A 17349-nucleotide genomic window follows, 5' to 3' on the forward strand; every position below is an offset into this window, starting at 1 on the left:
GCTGCAAGTTCAGTGTGTACATGTACATTGTTGAAAGCCTCTCCCATGGCAAGCAGGTCATTCATTTGATATTACTGTGATGGTCAGTGCGGTTGAAGTACTCCATGGTGCTCTGCTGCTGACAACGTAGTTCTGAAGCAGCCTATAACATCTGTTTTTGTGTGGTTGTTACTCATCCAAGCACTATCCAGGCTCGACCTTGCTTAGCTTCTCCGATCTGACAAGTTGGGGTGCATTCTGGGTGAGTGTCACAGGTGCACACCTCGATTCGAGTACTCGAGAGGGGGAAAAATTCAAATTCTCAAAATAACTATACTTAACACGGCACAGCAGTAAAATAAATAAAACCAGTGAAAAAGATGTGCGATTAATCAAATCCGATTTATTTTATCATCTCAAAAGTTCATGTCGCAGCATCCTCAGTTCATCCGTTTTACCGCAAGCTTGTAAATGTCACGACCCGACACTTGATGGCAACTGCACTGAAATCGTCCCAGATTTAATTCAATTTCATTTATAGCCAGAACACACAATCAACTTTTCGCACATTAAGCCTCAACAGTCAGAATGTCCTATTGGGAAGTATGCGGCGCAAATACTTTGGTCTGGTTTCATGCTCTTGCCAATCATTAAAATCAAGGCACAGTTGGGGTTTTACAATTGTCCACGGGTGTGCGATCACAATTACTGGACCATTAGCGTCGTCTGGTTAGCATTGGCCCTGGTGCAAGGAATGAAATGAACCCTCCCCCCCGTCTAGTTTCCCACCTCGCCCACCTCTTCGTAACCCAGTTGCACCACTTGCAACACCGGATAGCTCCGCCACTGCGACTGGATATAACTGTAATGAAGAGACAGGAACAAGTTCACCATTATACAGCTTCTGTTACAGCTGTGTGGCTGATTAGCGACTACATTCATATGGAAATTAGTAGGGTAGTGGAGAACGTAGCTCAAATCGGCACTCCACTGGTGGTCCACAAGTGACGCAGCTTCACGAGTCATGAATGGTGGTGTGTGTATTAAGCAGAGGTGGGACAAAGTCATTGTTATGCAAGTCCAAGTCGAGTCGCAAGTCATCAAATTCATGACTCGAGTCTGACTCGAGTCCAAGTCACATGACTCGAGTCCACATCTCATAGGTGGGACAAAGTCATTGTTATGCAAGTCCAAGTCGAGTCGCAAGTCATCAAATTCATGACTCGAGTCTGACTCGAGTCCAAGTCACATGACTCGAGTCCACACCTCTGGTATTAAGCGCCGCTTAAACTTGATATGCACTATACGGGGCACACCTCCTTCAAGTAAAGGGCATTCAATGGAAGGGGTTCTAGAACGGGATCCCAAAGACACAGTCTGCACCACTACCAGTTTCCCCCCCCACCCCCTGATTCCATGCCTTAAGCCTGGCTTAGGAGACGTGCAGAGGTCACGCTGACTATGCACATCAATACAGACTTAGTCCAAGTTGAGAGAGAGGCAGTCGTACGGAGCAAGAGGGTGGCAGTAATGCATGATGGGAATCATAATTATAACACACACATTACATAAAAAACACACCCGCCCTCATACACCTTTCTTCAGACATTAACAGTAACGCTTAAATGATTATGTACATTTCAATAAGCCAAATGATTTTATGCAAATTACACATTTTTACCATATTCTCCAGATAAGACACACTTTTCCTTGTATTTTATAATAAAAATTGTGAGTGCCAGTTGGGTTAAATACGTAACCAGATTTTTATAATGGAATAAGTCCGGTTTATATAGCGCACAACATTTGTGCAGCGAGTCGCTAACGCAAGTCGTAGGCATTTGTATCAACAACCGGGCCACAAGCTTGGTGTGCGTCTAACTTTCTTGCACATCTTTTAATATTGTTGTCGTTTCCTGTTGTGTCCTTCAAACAAATTGAATCTCACAATCGCGGAGGAAACACAGACAACAAAGACAAGACAAAGCTCCCCCGTATAGCCTTAACAGACTGTTGGGGAAGTGCTGTTAGCGAGAACCTATGAAGGCCGACACAGCACATGAGGGAGTGTGGGTGGCCGGCACCACGCCCGATCGCCTTTGTCTCCCAAGTGGCGATGTTTTCTACACACTGCACTAGGTACTCATTTTGAGGCTGAGTCGACCTAGGGGAGGCCCAAGATCGGTTCAAAAAATCGTCACTGGTGTTGGCCATGAGCGGGAATCGAACTCGGGTGGCCAGGTTCATAGCGCAGCGCGCTAACCACTACACCACCACTCCCCACAGACAGGCAGCAGGATGGCAGCCACGGCGATGAGCCGGCACCTACAAATTGCACTCTGCAAGAAGATATTTTCAGTCAAATCAATGCCTGTGGTGCAGTAGAATTCTGAGAATACTGTATATGAAAGATGATATCATAAAAGCGCGATAGCGCCGATTGCAAGTCAACACGAAAAAGCACATGAGCAGCAAAGTTCATGTACTTGCTGCTGTGGTAGGTATTCGAGATTCAGAAGGCAAGCTGATACAGTGACTTTTCTGTCGTTTCAGCAAGAAATGTCTCACAGCTGATACGGGCAAGTGAAGGTGTAATGATGCCCACGTCTCGTTTGCAAGGATTGATAAAGCTCGCGCATTCTCACTCGCGCAATTCTGACCTTGGGACTTAACTAACATACTCGGCCTCCTACTCACCACTATGGTTGCGGCGATATATTTTCTGACGATATGATTATCACGAGATAATTTTCCCATAACTTGGTGTATTTAGCATTTTTATTCAATCTTTAATGCTTTGATGAATGTTGATGAATAATATGGAGCACTTAAGAAAAGTTATACTGCAGTTCACTTAACATGAGCCCGCCATAAGTCTTTTAATTATTGCAAATTTTAAATCTATAACGTACATGCTGTCTGAAAATGATGACATCCATCAAACTGGAAAATTTTTTACAAACCACTAATTTAATGGATAATAGCTATATATCTAGAATTAGTGAAATTTGAATTGTTATTTCATATTTTGTCAGGAAATAACATATTTTTGAAATATAAGCAACAATAATCACGATTTCATGATATTTAGCAAAAATGACATTGCGATAATTGTGGACCTTATATCATTACGATATCGTAGCATCGCCACATCACGGCGACCATCACCACAACGGCAAGATGGCACCAACATCCGCACACCACCTCATGTCCTCATCACTACACCTCCTCATCCCTCCTCACCCTCCCCATTGACAAATGATCAGAATACATTTAAACTGCAGAAACAATGAGTGCAATTCACATGCCAGTATAGGGCCTTTTAACAATGGCAGGTCGCTGTCTTGGTATAGCCAATGCAAAAAATGTCGAGAAATCCCGGCTAGTATCCTTAAAAATGGTCCCCGAGTCAATATGCGACTGGTACTCAATGCGTTAAAATAAAATTAATTAACCGTGGCAGCATGAAGCTTAGGTCTGGATTAGACAACGTGGCAGCACAAGTTTCTAATGCCCTGATTTACAGTTGATTTGAGGCTACACACACTCTCACACTCCTCTCGTCTCTCCATCAAAATATGTTGAAATTAATGAGGACTTATTTTCACCAACCTGCACTGACCAGCGTGGTGAAGCATGGTAAAATAACCCCCGCAACCGGCATGGCGTGGGGGAGATTATCACCCAACAGTGTCTTGACAAAAGGGGCTATACATGTACAGACGCTCATCTTTTGAGTAAACAAGTAGAAAAGGACACCCATTGCTTAACAACGCCGCTGGGGCAGCAGAGGCTCGGGCGAAACTCACGGAAATGTACCGAGAGAAGGCAGACTTCTCTTACACCACTCCAGGCCCAGTCTGAGCACACGTCACCGTGCTTGAGAGTTGTCTCTACGGACTCCGAAGACAACAACTTGGCCCCGATATTCCACCTGCTGCTCTAAGCGGTGTGCTAAAGCGACGGATATCAAGCAAACGGCACATGCACTGCTAACTGGAAATCTGCTCGGGTCACGCACGTCCAAGGAGCTGCAATTCTTCCAAGGTTCCAAAACCCGTTTCTTCCAGAGTCAACAACTCACTCGCTCACCCGCCCCCAGGGACTTCTCCTCGCCCCGAGCGGCTCGGGCGAATCAGGACCAGAGTCGGTAGAATCCGAGGGCGATGGTCAGACACGTAAACACAGATGCTGCGTGGAAGAGAAGACATCAAAGCAACGCGGTGAGTTCAACTGCTGCGGTCGTTTAATTTCAGTTTTGAGTACCTGGAGGAGGCTCTCAGCACGTGGAGTAAACGTCGGACGTCGTGCCGAACAACACGCGGCACAACCCGAAAACACATTGGGGAGCTACGCAGTAAACCTACGCTGTAATGGTCCAGGCTGGGCTGCATATACAACGTAATATACGGCCCTTGGTCAATCCACTGCTCAATGAAGACCTCCTCAAGCCATGCCAGCTATGGGGGTCGTTTGACCGAACTTCACTATGTTGGTCAGAGAAAGTTAATGAAGTGGATGTCCAGAACCGGTTCAGATATCACTCTCTCCACTGATGCGAGCCATGTCAGGGAATCGAACCGAGGTGACCGGGCTCATCGCGCTGTGCGCTAAACCACAGCTCCACCATGGTTTTGTAATGACCAAAAGTAAAATATACATTCATAATATACATTTCATAACTCACGACACAATACTAGATCACCAACAAGAATCATCATCAGCCGTGATCAATCCACTGCTGAATGAAGACCCGCCCAAGTCGCTGCCATCCTCAGTCCCACAACGCAACAATCACAATCCACCCGGCAACTGGACACGAGCCAATGTCATCGCTCCGTCTCAAAGTCAACATCACCTTGGACCCTTCCCCTCCACTTTGGCCAACAATCAACAGTTGGTGTCGGGCCCCTCCCTCTTTCTGCCCACATCTCTTCCCTCTCCCCCTATTGCCACCCTACCCCAGGTTTCCCTCATTAGGTTGGTTATACTCCCCCCTCCCCAGTTATCCCCTCCTCATTTACATTTTCATCTTCTCCCCGACGTGGTGTCCCTCACTTGGTTGGGGCAGCAGGCCTCTTTCCCCACCTTCTACCTCCCCTCCTTGATATAGTTCAGTTGTGTCGGGACTGCCCTCCGTGAATTGTGACACCCGGTTGTGTGAGCCGCGTGGCATGCTGTACCGGGCTCGCGTTTTGTTACAATAAAAGCAAAAAAGCTGTTAGTCTCTCCCACCGGACCGTCATCCGTTGTACCGAAGCAGCGTCCTGCCCAATCCCACACTGCTATCGGCTACTGACGCCGCCCCTCACGGAGCGTCGCTTGGCTCCAGGCGTAGCCGTGGTACCTGCGAGGTACTTGATGGTGTCCAGCTTGTTGGACTCCAGTATGGTCTTGAGGCCGGCGATCTCCGTGTCGATGCGGTTGTTGGTCTTGGTGAGCGCTCGGTCCTCCTCCGCATGCTGCAGCGCACGAGGTCATCACCGAGTCAACGTCGGGCTCACATCGTCGGGGACACCTCATCGTCCGCTCGTCCATCAGTGTCACCCAGGACAGGGGGCTCGTCGGGGGTACGACATTGCCAAGATGTTTTTTTTTTTTACACGATATGACAGCATATGTTGAGTGAACTCTTGATATAGAAATTTTAAGATTTTTTTTGTCATACTCGAAGTACTGTACTGCAACGTGCAAAATTAATCCAATAAAAATGTGAAATACATTTGAAAAGCTGAATGAAACTGATTTTGCAATAATAATCATCAAATCGGGAAAAATGAAGCTGCATATAAATGACACGTGGATATAAACACACCTGAGATAAGCTGTTTTTGATATAAGCAACATATGCTTCCATTAACACTGGTGTGGGGAAGGTTGTTGGGTGACTTCCGAATCAAAGCGCACCAATACAGATACAAGCACAGCTGGCTTCTCCTGCCGTAAGCATTCTAACCATTGCAGCTTCACAATCTACAACGCTTATAATGCACGCGCTGTCAGTTACGCAAAATATCAACACAATTAAGGTCGGCAAGGTTCTATGCTTTAAGTTGCGACACAGGAAGAAAAGCGCGTTCAATGGGTAATATAACAATTTATTTCCAGCTTATTTATAATCGGCATGGTGAAATCTTTATCCGACAATCGATTGTGCAACAGCTGATTATGTCGGTGGTGACCTTCGGGGCAGCCAGAGCGAATGATTTTAAGGGACTCACCAGTTCCACAATTTCCGTCCTCATCTCCAGGAGTTTCTTTTCCTGGTCAGAAAACTGTCAACAGGGGTGTAGGAGAAATACACGCATAACCCAAAGGGAACATCAAGGGTGTTTCAATAATGAAGTTTACACCAACAAAGCGAACAGGCAGGGCACGCAGACACACGAGGCCCACGGAGACGCGAATGAACGCAGCGAGAGGCACAATGTTGTCGTTCCCTCTTTACCATTTCCTTCACGCGGCTTTTCTCCAGGTTCATGTCGAGCTTGGCATCCGATTTCACTTTGAGGAATTCATCCTGAAAGGGATGGGAGTTGCCGGTCATAACTTCATCCTCACAATGGCGACGTGAGAGAAGTACAGCGCTTTCGCGGACACAAGTACATTTTATTGCAGTCCAGCCAGTCCGTCATCGGTCTCCCGTTCAGTCAGTGTGGGTTGAGTGAAGGTGTGCAGCAGAGACGTGGGGGGTCATAGAAGCACAGTAATACAATGGATTTGTCTGCACTGTTCTGTGTAGCTTACAACAACCTACTGTGCACTGGGGGTCACCACCCATTGAATAAAGCACTATCCGTACCCAAACCTGCTTCAATTACAAGAGAGATTGGGTGCATTCTGTGTGATTTGGCCATTGTGTTTTTTTTTTACTCTAAAATACATATCATGAATTGCCCAATGAGGCATTTGTTTGAATTTCAATTGAAAGTAAAACGTTAATTGAGCAAATGAGACTTTTTCTCAATGGGCTTATACTTAAGCACATAGATCACGAAAGTTAGACGTCAGGTCAGCCGAAGCCCCCTCTCCTTCACTCACCACCCCCTCACCTTCGGGGAACCAACCAGCCAATCAGCAGCGACCTACTGGCAGTGCAGCACGAGGCCGTGTGATTGGTTGGTTGGTTCCTAGGAGAGCGAGAATAGCAAGAGGGGACAGCTGTAATGTTAAGCTGAACCACAGCACAGGGCGTTTGAGAATAGTCTCTTAAATTGTGAAGTAAAATTGTATTTCCCCCCCTTCTTAATGTCATTTGTATCTCAGGTGGTCAAATATAAGAAGGGGCTGCCAGGTTTCATGACGGTACACTGTCCCGTAATGCACCCAAAATCTGGTGTTTGCCGTGCACGTTTAACAAATGATTTTGTTGGCACGTGCGGTGCTTTTTGTCAACAGGATGGGGGCCCCCATACATCATGTGGATCGTGGGAGCTATTTCACTTCATCACACTGGCCAGCGCCGGTTGGTGAAGGTGGGGAGCAAAGACGTAGGAGTGCAGAACCACAGTGTGGCAATGGATGATGTAAATGCTGTTTTTTTTGCATGTATTTTCTTTTTTACTCAATGAGTAAAAAATGCTGGCCTCACCTCAAAATGTTTCTTCAGATGAATCAGCTCTATTTTCATCTTCTGCACAAACAGGGAACATTTTGGGGCTGGTGTCAGAAAAATAATACTTTTACAATACAACTTTATGAATCAAGAACATGACAATTATTCCTTTTCAGACATCGAGGTACTGGATTTATCATTTAAAATTTGGTACATGTACTGTCGTAACAAGAAATCTGAATGAATACTTTGTCTTACGGCACGGTGCCGATAAAGACAATCGGGATAAAAGAGTAGCAAATGACAACTATAACACAAAACAGTCGCTCATTCCGTTTGTCGCGGGACGGCACAAGCACCTCATTGTCGTTTCGCAGGGCCGAGAATTCACTCTTCTCCAGAATGATCATGTCCTTCTTGACAGCGGCCAGATGCGCCATCACCTGCTGTAGCATGATCTCCTGTGGTGAGCAGAATCCAGGTCAAGGGTCAGAGAATCAGGTGACTCAGTGACACCCAAAGTTCAAAGCAATATTTAAATCACCGAGTCTCGAAAACTATTGAAAATAATAATCTCGGTGAGATGCAAGGCTAATTTATTTTGTCGAGCATGTTTGCCTGTGGAGTGCCCAAAGGGAACACAAGAATCAGAGCGAAGAAAGCTCACACGGCACAGCTATCAAGACACCTACAGTTAACTCTCAATTGTCCATGTGTGGATTAACGGTGCTTACGAAAAAAATTGCAATATTAGATTTCCCTGTCAACTTGTGCCTTTAAGTGCATCGATTCTATTATTAGCTGCTTTTCATTTGTGACTGCAATGACCAAGGACTTAAAAACAAACCAAAAAAGTCTACGTGTTCACCCCAATTATTATGCAAACTATGATAATCCCGTCCCAAATTTAAATACGATTTGCATTATCCGTGCTGTTATCTCATGCGGGCCCTCCCTTCCCTCCTGACACTGGCCTCACCTGCTGGGATTTGGTGACCATTTCACGGTACACGGCCTCCATGTTGGCGCTGAGGATCTTGACGAGGGCAGCGACCAACACCTCCGCCTGCCCCGTGGTGAACCCTGTCGGCGAAGCAAATGGGACGGCGACAGTGGAATATGCCTACGGGCTCATGGCGGGACGGAGCCTTTCGCAGTATGAAATATTACCACAGTTCTGTAAGCATCATTATCTGCCAGGCTCAGTCCTAAAAGCCACCTTGCACCATCTCATCCTTCTCATCATCTCTTTTCCCAAGTTCCTATAGCCTTGCTCAATTCAAGAATTACATAACCATGTCTATGAACCCTTCAATAGTGCTATTTGTGGCTCAAGGCTCTGGAGTTTTTGGCCACTGGGCCTGTGCTTATCAACCGGGATAAAAATAACTCCCACCACGAACTGATATCATCACTCCATCTTTGCTATGGCTGTCCACTTTGAGGTATTCTGTACTTTTGGCTGCTGTACCATGGTTAGTCTCGTCCAATGGCCATCATCCCTGCGAGCGATGTGTCCTGTCAAAGCCCACTTTTCTCAAGAATTAATACAATGTCTCTGATTTGCATTTGCTTTTTGATCCATGCACTCCTTTCTCAGTGTAATTCTGGGCATGCATCTCTGCACGGTCTTCTGTTACATTTTTGCTAATGTCCATGTTTCTGATCAATATTACAGCTGCCAGTACGGACCAAATAAAACCTCTTGTCAAGATGTGCGGAGAGTAAGATGCACACGGTATTTTATGGCTTCAGCCCATTCCTTCTTTCAACTAGGTCGATTTTCTTTAAAAGCAGCTACTTAATGCGAGTCATGATAAAACAGCAAATTGCTAACACTTGGAACAGAGTGTGTATTTAATAAGATCCCTGAACGTGTTATTTTGTCAAAGGGTGCATTGTGCAGTACGTTATAACTCTTATTATGTTGATAATTGGTTTTTTTACCCTTATATCTGGCAACAAAACTGACACCTTTTTTACAAGGAGTCATGTTTGCATAGACCGCAATACCTGCAGTCATAATACAAACAAAAGACATAACTCTGATAATGTGCACCGTCCTTGAAGTTGATTGGTCCACACCCGAGACAGCTTTCCTTAGAGCCTAGTCTCACATGGGTTGGACCAGATGACGCCAAAAGGCGCATCTGGTCCTAGTCTCACACGGGTTGGACCAGATGGGTTGGACCAGATGACGCCAAAAGGCGCATCTGGTCCAACCCATGTGAGACTAGGCTCTAAGGAAAGCTGTCTCGGGTGTGGACCAATCAACTTCAAGTGCGCCTTTTGGCATCATCTGGTCCAACCCATGTGAGACTAGGCTCTAAGGAAAGCTGTCTCGGGTGTGGACCAATCAACTTCAAGGACAGTGCACATTATCAGAGTTATGTCTTTTGTTTGTATTATGACTGCAAGTATTGCGGTCTATGCAAACATGACTCCTTGTAAAAAAGGTGTCAGTTTTGTTGCCAGATATAAGGGTAAAAAAACCAATTATCATAATTTCACTGGCAAATGAGGTTCCCATGGTCTTATTATGTTGATGTTAGATGCTTGTTATTGCGCAGGTCGGGGGGTTTGTATGCTGTTGCCTGTGTAGTGACATTGGGATGTCACTGTATGGTGCCGGCCCAGAAGGGCATGCACAAGGCGGTTAATCCCAGCGTGGCTGCGGCAACCTAGCTATGGACAGACCCACATTGGGAATTCACCAGAAATGAATTGTGGGGACCAACCAAAGAATCAGAATTTTGATTTATCCTAAATTGAATCCGATAAGCTATGAAGCTCTTTTCTTTACACATGTCCAGTACGGGCGGGTCAGAGGACATTGAAGAACAAGGGTTGGCGCATGTTGAAGGCTCATGTTTGGTGATGTTATGAAGTGATTATAAGACAGGCGGACAGCAGTGGATTGAGAATGGACTGTGGCGAGTGAGTACACTGTGAGCTTGTGTGAAGAGCATCTAAAACACACGTGTACCTATCGTATAGACGCTCTAGTCATATTGGAAATGTATGAATGACATCAGTGTGAGATGGTAACAATGACAGGGGAGCAGCAGAGAAATACCGATGGTAACGAAGCCACAATTCACCAACTGGTGGACGAGGGTCTCCTCACACTGTGCGGGTCGTGAGGATTATGTGACCATACTTCACCACGCTGGTCAGTGCGCAGTGGTTAAAGGTGTGGAACTAAGCCGCAGAAGTAGTGTAATTATTGGTGTGCATTACCATCTTCTTACCAAACACGTAACCCCGTCACTCCCGAGAACCTGGTTGTTCATGGCCATCTAACGAAACACTGACCAGGCTTAACCCCCGAGATGAGGCGCATTCCGCGTGATTTGGCCACAAGACGAGCGTCCGCACAGACGGGTTCACTGGCCCACTGCCGGCAACCACCAAATCTCCACGTGTTCCATCAACCCTTGGCTCTTGTCTCCGAAAGCGTCTTCGCCTCCAGAGACCACAGACACGACACCACCTTCGGGACCAGCACAACCTTCACCACTTTGACCACCACCCCACCGCGTACCATTGCTCTCCAAGAGACGCACCATGGCGTGCGTGTCAAAGTGGAACTTGCGGCTCTCCGTCGAGGTCAGGTCCACCTGCCTCAGGTCGTAGTTTAACCGCAGCTCGGCCGTGCGAAATCCACGGGACGGGGCGGCGACATCGCCGGCGCCGCCGCCGCCGCCACCGCAGGGTCCCCGGCTGGTAATCCAGGCGAGGGCGGGGGGCCCGCGGAAGACGTCCAGGCCTAGGCCCGGGCGCCTCCTCGCTGCGGCTACAGCCGTGAGCGAGCGACCGGGCGTGGACGAGGAGAACGAGGTGAAGGGGGCGAAGCATCTGGAGGTGGCGAAGGAGGAGAGAGACGACGAGGAGCCCGCGAGGAGCCCGCGAGGACGAAAGAAGCGGCAGCCGGGCGACATCGCGACTCCTGCTGCACGGTTGCCCGGGGGGTCACGCAGCCCGGTGGGGGGGGGGGTCACGCAGTCCGCACCACGTGACAAGGAAGCCACGTGGTGGGAGCAACACGTGCGGGGAGACCCAAACAGAAGAACATGAGGTGGTGGTGGGTAGGCGGATGGCGATGCTTGCTGCTGTCTGTAGTTGCGTGATCCCGTTGACACAGTAGGGGGCACAGGTGGTGCATCAGCCAGTCATCTCGGTCATCTCAGTCAGTCGACCCGTGGCACCTGCTGGGTCTGCCCCGTGACCTCCTGCCAGCGGGCGTTCGACACTTCACGTGGCCTCAAGGTGCACATGGCCTGGCACAAGCGTCGTGGTGACGTCACCGCCACTTAGTGGCGAATGGCGGTTGTTGTTGTTGTGATCCTGGCGTTTGTTTAATCGCTGTCCACTGCTGGATGACGGCCATTCGATTTAGCAAGCTCCTGCAAACGAGATGATCGCACCGCTGCGCAATCTCCGGGGTGGAAGTTTGCTCCTCGACCTGTCAATCCACCTCTCATTCCGTCATCCTCGTAGCAGCGGCGGCGGCTTTTGGCTCGGCCATCGTGCAAAGACGGTCACCGCATCGCGAGCTTGCAGTTGCGTTACTGCGGCCTTTTGTAACGACCTTCCGTCCGATATTAGGAAGCCATTGGAGCTATGCACTTGTAAATGTATATTGAAAACTCATTTCTTTAGGACTTTTTTTGTTTCGTTCTTCTCCCCGCACCTCTTAATTAGCACGCTTGGCTACGTACGGTGCGAAATACGTTCAACGTACATCTCGGCCACCGCTCCCTCACCTTCCAAACGACCTTTACTGCTCAAGCCCAGTTCAGTTTTCTGTTAAGTGTTTCACGTTTGTTCTGATCCATGTGTTCCTCATTGTGACCCTCTGTAATTAAATGCATGAATTTTCAAGCTTCGCGTACATTTCAGATTCGTTTCAATGTTTTTCAGGGTCAATGTTTCCGATCCATGTCATAGCAAGCAAATATACTGTACCCCGATTGAACACTTTAGGCACATTGGTATGCACGTATTGCTCTTGACAATCAATTTCAGCTTTCTAAAATAATTTCCAACCTGCTCTCGCTACCCTCTAAATCAAATTTTATCTTACATAAATTTATATCGCGCTTTAATTCAAGACGTTTTACAAGAGTAATACAAATCGTACGTAACATGCTAGTGGTTTAAATAAAGTGTGGCGTTATTAAAAGTGGTGTGGTTATGGTGACAGGACAGATGGGGAGTGGTTGAGGGTTTTGGGTAGTAATAGGGTTTTGGTAGTTATAGGGTTTGGGGTAGGCCTGGTCGTAGCTGCGGGGCCGGGGCAGGCAGTAGCAGGATGGACAAGGGAGAAGAGATGGGGGTTGAGGGACGGAAGTAGCATGTCGGTGAAGATGATTATTTAATATGCAGTGGGTGTTTGTTCCAGTGTAGGAACAAGAAGGGACTGGACGCAGGGCGAGGGAGGCACAGAAGGGCAGTCGAGATTGGGAGAAGACGGGATGGGACAGAGTAAGATATGAGATAAGCGACATACGAAAAAGGCAATCTTGGTGCCACAAGACAAATATAGATTCTGCTGTTTTACAGTTACAAAATAAAATTCTGCAATCAGAGCATAAAGAGAACACACATTGTAGTCGTTTATTTTAAGACTCTTCTTTATGTACACTTTTATAATGCGCAGACAGCAGCAAATCGACCCAACAACCCGTTTTCAAGGGAGGGTTTCCTCTGAAGAAGGCTCCGAGGAAGCCTTGTATTGTGCAGCCTTGCGCGTGGCATTGAATCTCGATGGCCTCTTGCTACATATCAAACCTGCGTGGGTGGTCGCTCTGCTAGGGCAGTGTTGTCGAGACACATAACTCGACAGCATCCGATGTATCTCTCAACCCTGACCTCTCAAGACCACGGGGTTAGCGGTAGCTGCATTGTCTGACAATAATCCTTTACATGAAATAATTTAAATTGAGCACAATTGTTGATCAAAATGTTTAAAAGATGAATAAACGACACTACCCCTTTGGGGTAATAACATGCAACGTTTTGACAAATACATTTTTAACCGGGTTTCATATGGTTTAGTTGAGACAGTTCAACCAAATAGATGTATTTTAAAGTTGTAAAAAGGCCTAATTGTACTAAACGGGTGCATATTCCTTCACGTCGAAAAAGTTAACGATAATTTGGCTCTAAAGCCAGTCTCTAATATCACCAGCCAGACGATGTCAGAAACCAGTTGACAAAGTTAGGCGAGCAGAGCATGAAATGGCATCGATGCAGTTCTCACAAACATTCTGTAAGCGAATGTTTGCGTTTTAAGTTGCAAAACTAGCAAATTGTGTTGCATCACTGGATCGTAATTGCAAATACACCACCCCTGCTCTTTGAGCACTGATTACAAAGCAGGAGTTTGCAAATCAGCAATGGCCTAAATCATGATCCAGGTAGCGCTGGTGGGCATAATGCTTCACAACGCATGAAATATAATACCTTGTCCACCGGCACATCGGATTCAAGCCAGCACAGGGCCCTCATCATGGTTACGGGTGGTTTTCCACAAGCTATGTGTCGAGCCGAACCAGAACAAGACCATGACACACTGACCTCACAAAACATGAATATGACCAAGGGCCAACCGAGGCCAGAGAGTCAATAATTATCATCATACGTGTTATCTACATGCGTCTCGACCAACTCATTGCATGTCACGTCAGTGGCACAGCTCACAGCTTCCGTAAAAAACCTGCTGGCCCCTTGAGCCACGCCGGGCTTGGCTTGGCGCAGCTCCGGCACCGCTTAGTCGTCGTTGGGAGGAAAAAAAAAAGAGGTCCAAGGGGGTAGACACAAGATGCGACAAAAACCGGGCGGAGATGGGGAGCCAGAGTAATGCATTTACTGCTCGTCCATGGTGTTTACTCAGCATCATATTTTCCGCGTCTTATAAATGATACCCCGTCCCTCTGCAAAATGATTTCAGTATCCCCCTTTAAGTTGTCTGCTCTCAAGACCAGTAACAACTTTGGAATTTTTCGATTTAACAGTATACACTACATTCACCCATTTCCCACAACAACAGCTCTTAAATGCGACATTATTTTCCTATTAAGTCTAATTTAACATAGAACAAACATTATTTGTCTTTTCAACTGAAACACACAGCTCAGGTTAAAAGGCTGGCAGCATTATTCTGCTATGACAACACCACAAAAGTTCCCCTTTAATAATGTGGGTTTGTTACAACATCCAGATCCCATGGATACAGATGTCCTGTATAGCCGATAGGGAATTTCAAGGTCTGCCCATCTACCCACCTCGCAGGCCAGCATTTGCCCTTTTCAATTGATGTCCAAACTCTGATCACAAAGTTCATTCGTCAGTGCATTCAATGCTTATCTGACTAATATTAAATTCATGAAGGTTGCCATCAAAATGTAAAAACGAAGACACAAAACATCCTTCTACAAAGCAAGCAAGCAAGCAGACAGTGCAAGGGAGACCTGGGGTGGACTCAGAAGTGGTATTTGACATCACAGTGCAATGTGCTGTCCCATCCCACCTGTCGCTGGGCGCTGCTGTAGGTTTCATTGCGTTTAACGATCGTGCAATGTGGATTTCACGGTATCTGATCGAGACGGGGCCAAGTCCACATCGGTTCAGATAATCATCAGTCTGCCCTGGCCCCGTTTTTTGTATTCTCCACCTAAGCGCTCAAAGAAAATGCCTCTACCAAGTAACCACCATCCCAACACCACTGAAGCAAGCAGCCTTGAAGCAAAAGTGCTCAACAACGAATTTACAAGCACCTCTAAACATCGCACGCAATTAATCAAATCTCTCTGCATATGCAGAGTAGACTAAATAATGCAAGTTCATTAAAGCTCGATGCTGCATTGTGAGTGCCTGAAACCGTACTCCATCATAACGCTAAAAAAATACTGGGCAATGCTTGGTGTAGTTTTTTTTCTTCTCTCAAACCCTCCCCGCATAGGTTCTGAAGCTTACGTCCACAGGCAAAATAAGTCTTAGCCCGCACTGCTGTGCCCAGCACAGGTTGATTCAAAGTTCCCAAGTCAGGATTCCCCACACAACATTCATTGTGACCAATAAACACTGCTGTACATGTCCTATTTTTTATCCTAAAGCAAATAAAGCAAGCACATATTCCTTTATTTTCTAAACACTAAAAATGTGTACCATTAATCGCCGTAAATGTACCTACCCTTTAATATAATTATAATTACTATAATATATCTTTTTTTCATTCCATCAACTCTCAAATATCTTACATTGTTATATTTCGGCAACAGCTTAGCGTAGTTGCTATAAAAGTGCAAAGATCACAGTAGTCAGGAGACTGATGTGACAGATCGGTTTGTGAGCTCTGCCTGTAGAGGGGGGGTCCAACATGAAAATCTCAAAATTCTAGAGGCCCTAGATAATTGTCCAACAGATGTTGCTCTCACCCACATTGGCTGGGATGGCTCCCGGTGGTTATAGCAGGAGGCAGTCGAGGTAGGAGGAATTTTGAGTGCCGTGTGGCCCGATCGCAGAGCGAACTCTCCCACGGGGCCTCTCACAGGGGGCACGTGTGCACCGCGCAACACTAACGAGCGTGGAATTGATGCCACTCTACGGCACCGAGGGAAGCGGCGTGTGACGTCCCGCAAAAAAACCTGCCACCATTGCCGGCTCGGCAAGCTTCCGTTAAAAATAACAGACGCAGAGGCGCCCCCCCCCCCCCCGCTGCACTCCCCGCTCATCAAATGCATTGATTGCCCGAGGCTGGTCTTGTTCCTTCCTTCGGCGGCGGCGGAGGCTCTATGGTGAATCCCCAGTCTCCCCCCGAGAAGACCGTTCCCTCCCCAGCCTCATCCACACCACCCATCATCCAAGACACTGTTCTAGAACTCACCCTTCGCTGCAGCACTATGCAAGCTTGTAAATAATGCCAAACTTCGCAAAATCTTTGGACCAATGCATCCCTTTTTTTTGCTTGTACGAAATTATTTCTAGGTATGAAACGTTACGAAAGGTAGGGCTGCGTGGGAGCATGGGGCGAGCGTGAATTATTAGCGCCTGAACACCTTGCCAAATGATTCCATTGTCAAACCGGTCCCCACGTTTGCCATTCGATGCTCTCCAGACTGAGAGATTAAGGGAAGATTTGACAATATTTGCCCACTAATTACGGTGCTTGAGCAGGCAGTGGATGGGGGTAGCCTCTTGTTTGCGACCACATGCTCTGCAGCGCCGAGGAATGGCAGAACAGATTCGTCTTTTGCCCGTAATTCCTCGAAAACATCACTTGTCTGTGGGGAGACAATCAACAAGTTGAACACATCACACACACGAGAGAGAGAGATAACACAGGCGGTGGATCAGAATCTGGCGATCCGCCACTGCCGGTGCAAAGGCCGGGCGGGCGGTGGAGGTGGGGAGAGGGCGGCGGTGGCTTAGGGTCCTGGCGCCGTCCACTCAGCACGACAGGAGGCTGTCGTCGTCGCTCGTGTCCCCAGCATCACGGCCGCCACCACCGGCCACGCGTCTCGCCTCCGTGGGGGGCGACACTCGCGGCCGAGCACCCCCCCACCCGACCCAATCCCCTCCCGTGCTCCCCGTGCCACTTTCCGTCGCTCTCGTTCCATCGCCGTCACCGCCGCCGCTACCATTTCCACCCATGCAGTCCTCCATGGCGATGAGCATCGGCACGTCAGCCGCTGCCTCCCCCGCGTCCGGTGCCGCCCCACCGGGCGAAGGGGGCCCGCGCCGTCGCGACAGGGGGCTCCCGATCCTCGCGCGCAGGATCCTCGCCACGCTGCTCAGCGGGCCCAGCCCCC

At 47.7% G+C, this 17349-nt stretch overlaps 1 protein-coding gene across 3 annotated transcripts; it reads right to left on the minus strand.

Annotated features, from left to right (window-relative positions):
* Window positions 1-362: 362 nt before the first annotated feature.
* On the minus strand, window positions 363-16990 carry LOC144723311 (mitochondrial calcium uniporter regulator 1-like). 3 transcript variants are annotated; one of them, XR_013586144.1, is made up of 9 exons: window positions 11079-16990; window positions 8514-8617; window positions 7894-7995; window positions 7571-7612; window positions 6428-6499; window positions 6201-6254; window positions 5327-5441; window positions 4064-4170; window positions 363-841 (listed from the first exon to the last, which is right to left on the minus strand). XR_013586144.1 is itself a non-coding variant. In XM_078601951.1 (9 exons), exons 1-8 carry the CDS (start codon window positions 11473-11475, stop codon window positions 4115-4117), a joined length of 942 nt encoding a protein of 313 aa, XP_078458077.1. In that variant the 5' UTR covers window positions 11476-16990; the 3' UTR covers window positions 363-841; window positions 4072-4114. The 3 variants fall into 3 exon arrangements, 2 of the variants coding, with proteins under 2 accessions (XP_078458077.1, XP_078458076.1); XM_078601951.1 differs by having other exon boundaries at window positions 4072-4170; XM_078601950.1 differs by having other exon boundaries at window positions 363-4170.
* Window positions 16991-17349: the final 359 nt, after the last annotated feature.

Source organism: Lampetra planeri, chromosome 17, assembly GCF_965212315.1.
Source record: "Lampetra planeri chromosome 17, kcLamPlan1.2.h2, whole genome shotgun sequence".
NCBI classification, from domain to species: domain Eukaryota; kingdom Metazoa; phylum Chordata; class Hyperoartia; order Petromyzontiformes; family Petromyzontidae; genus Lampetra; species Lampetra planeri.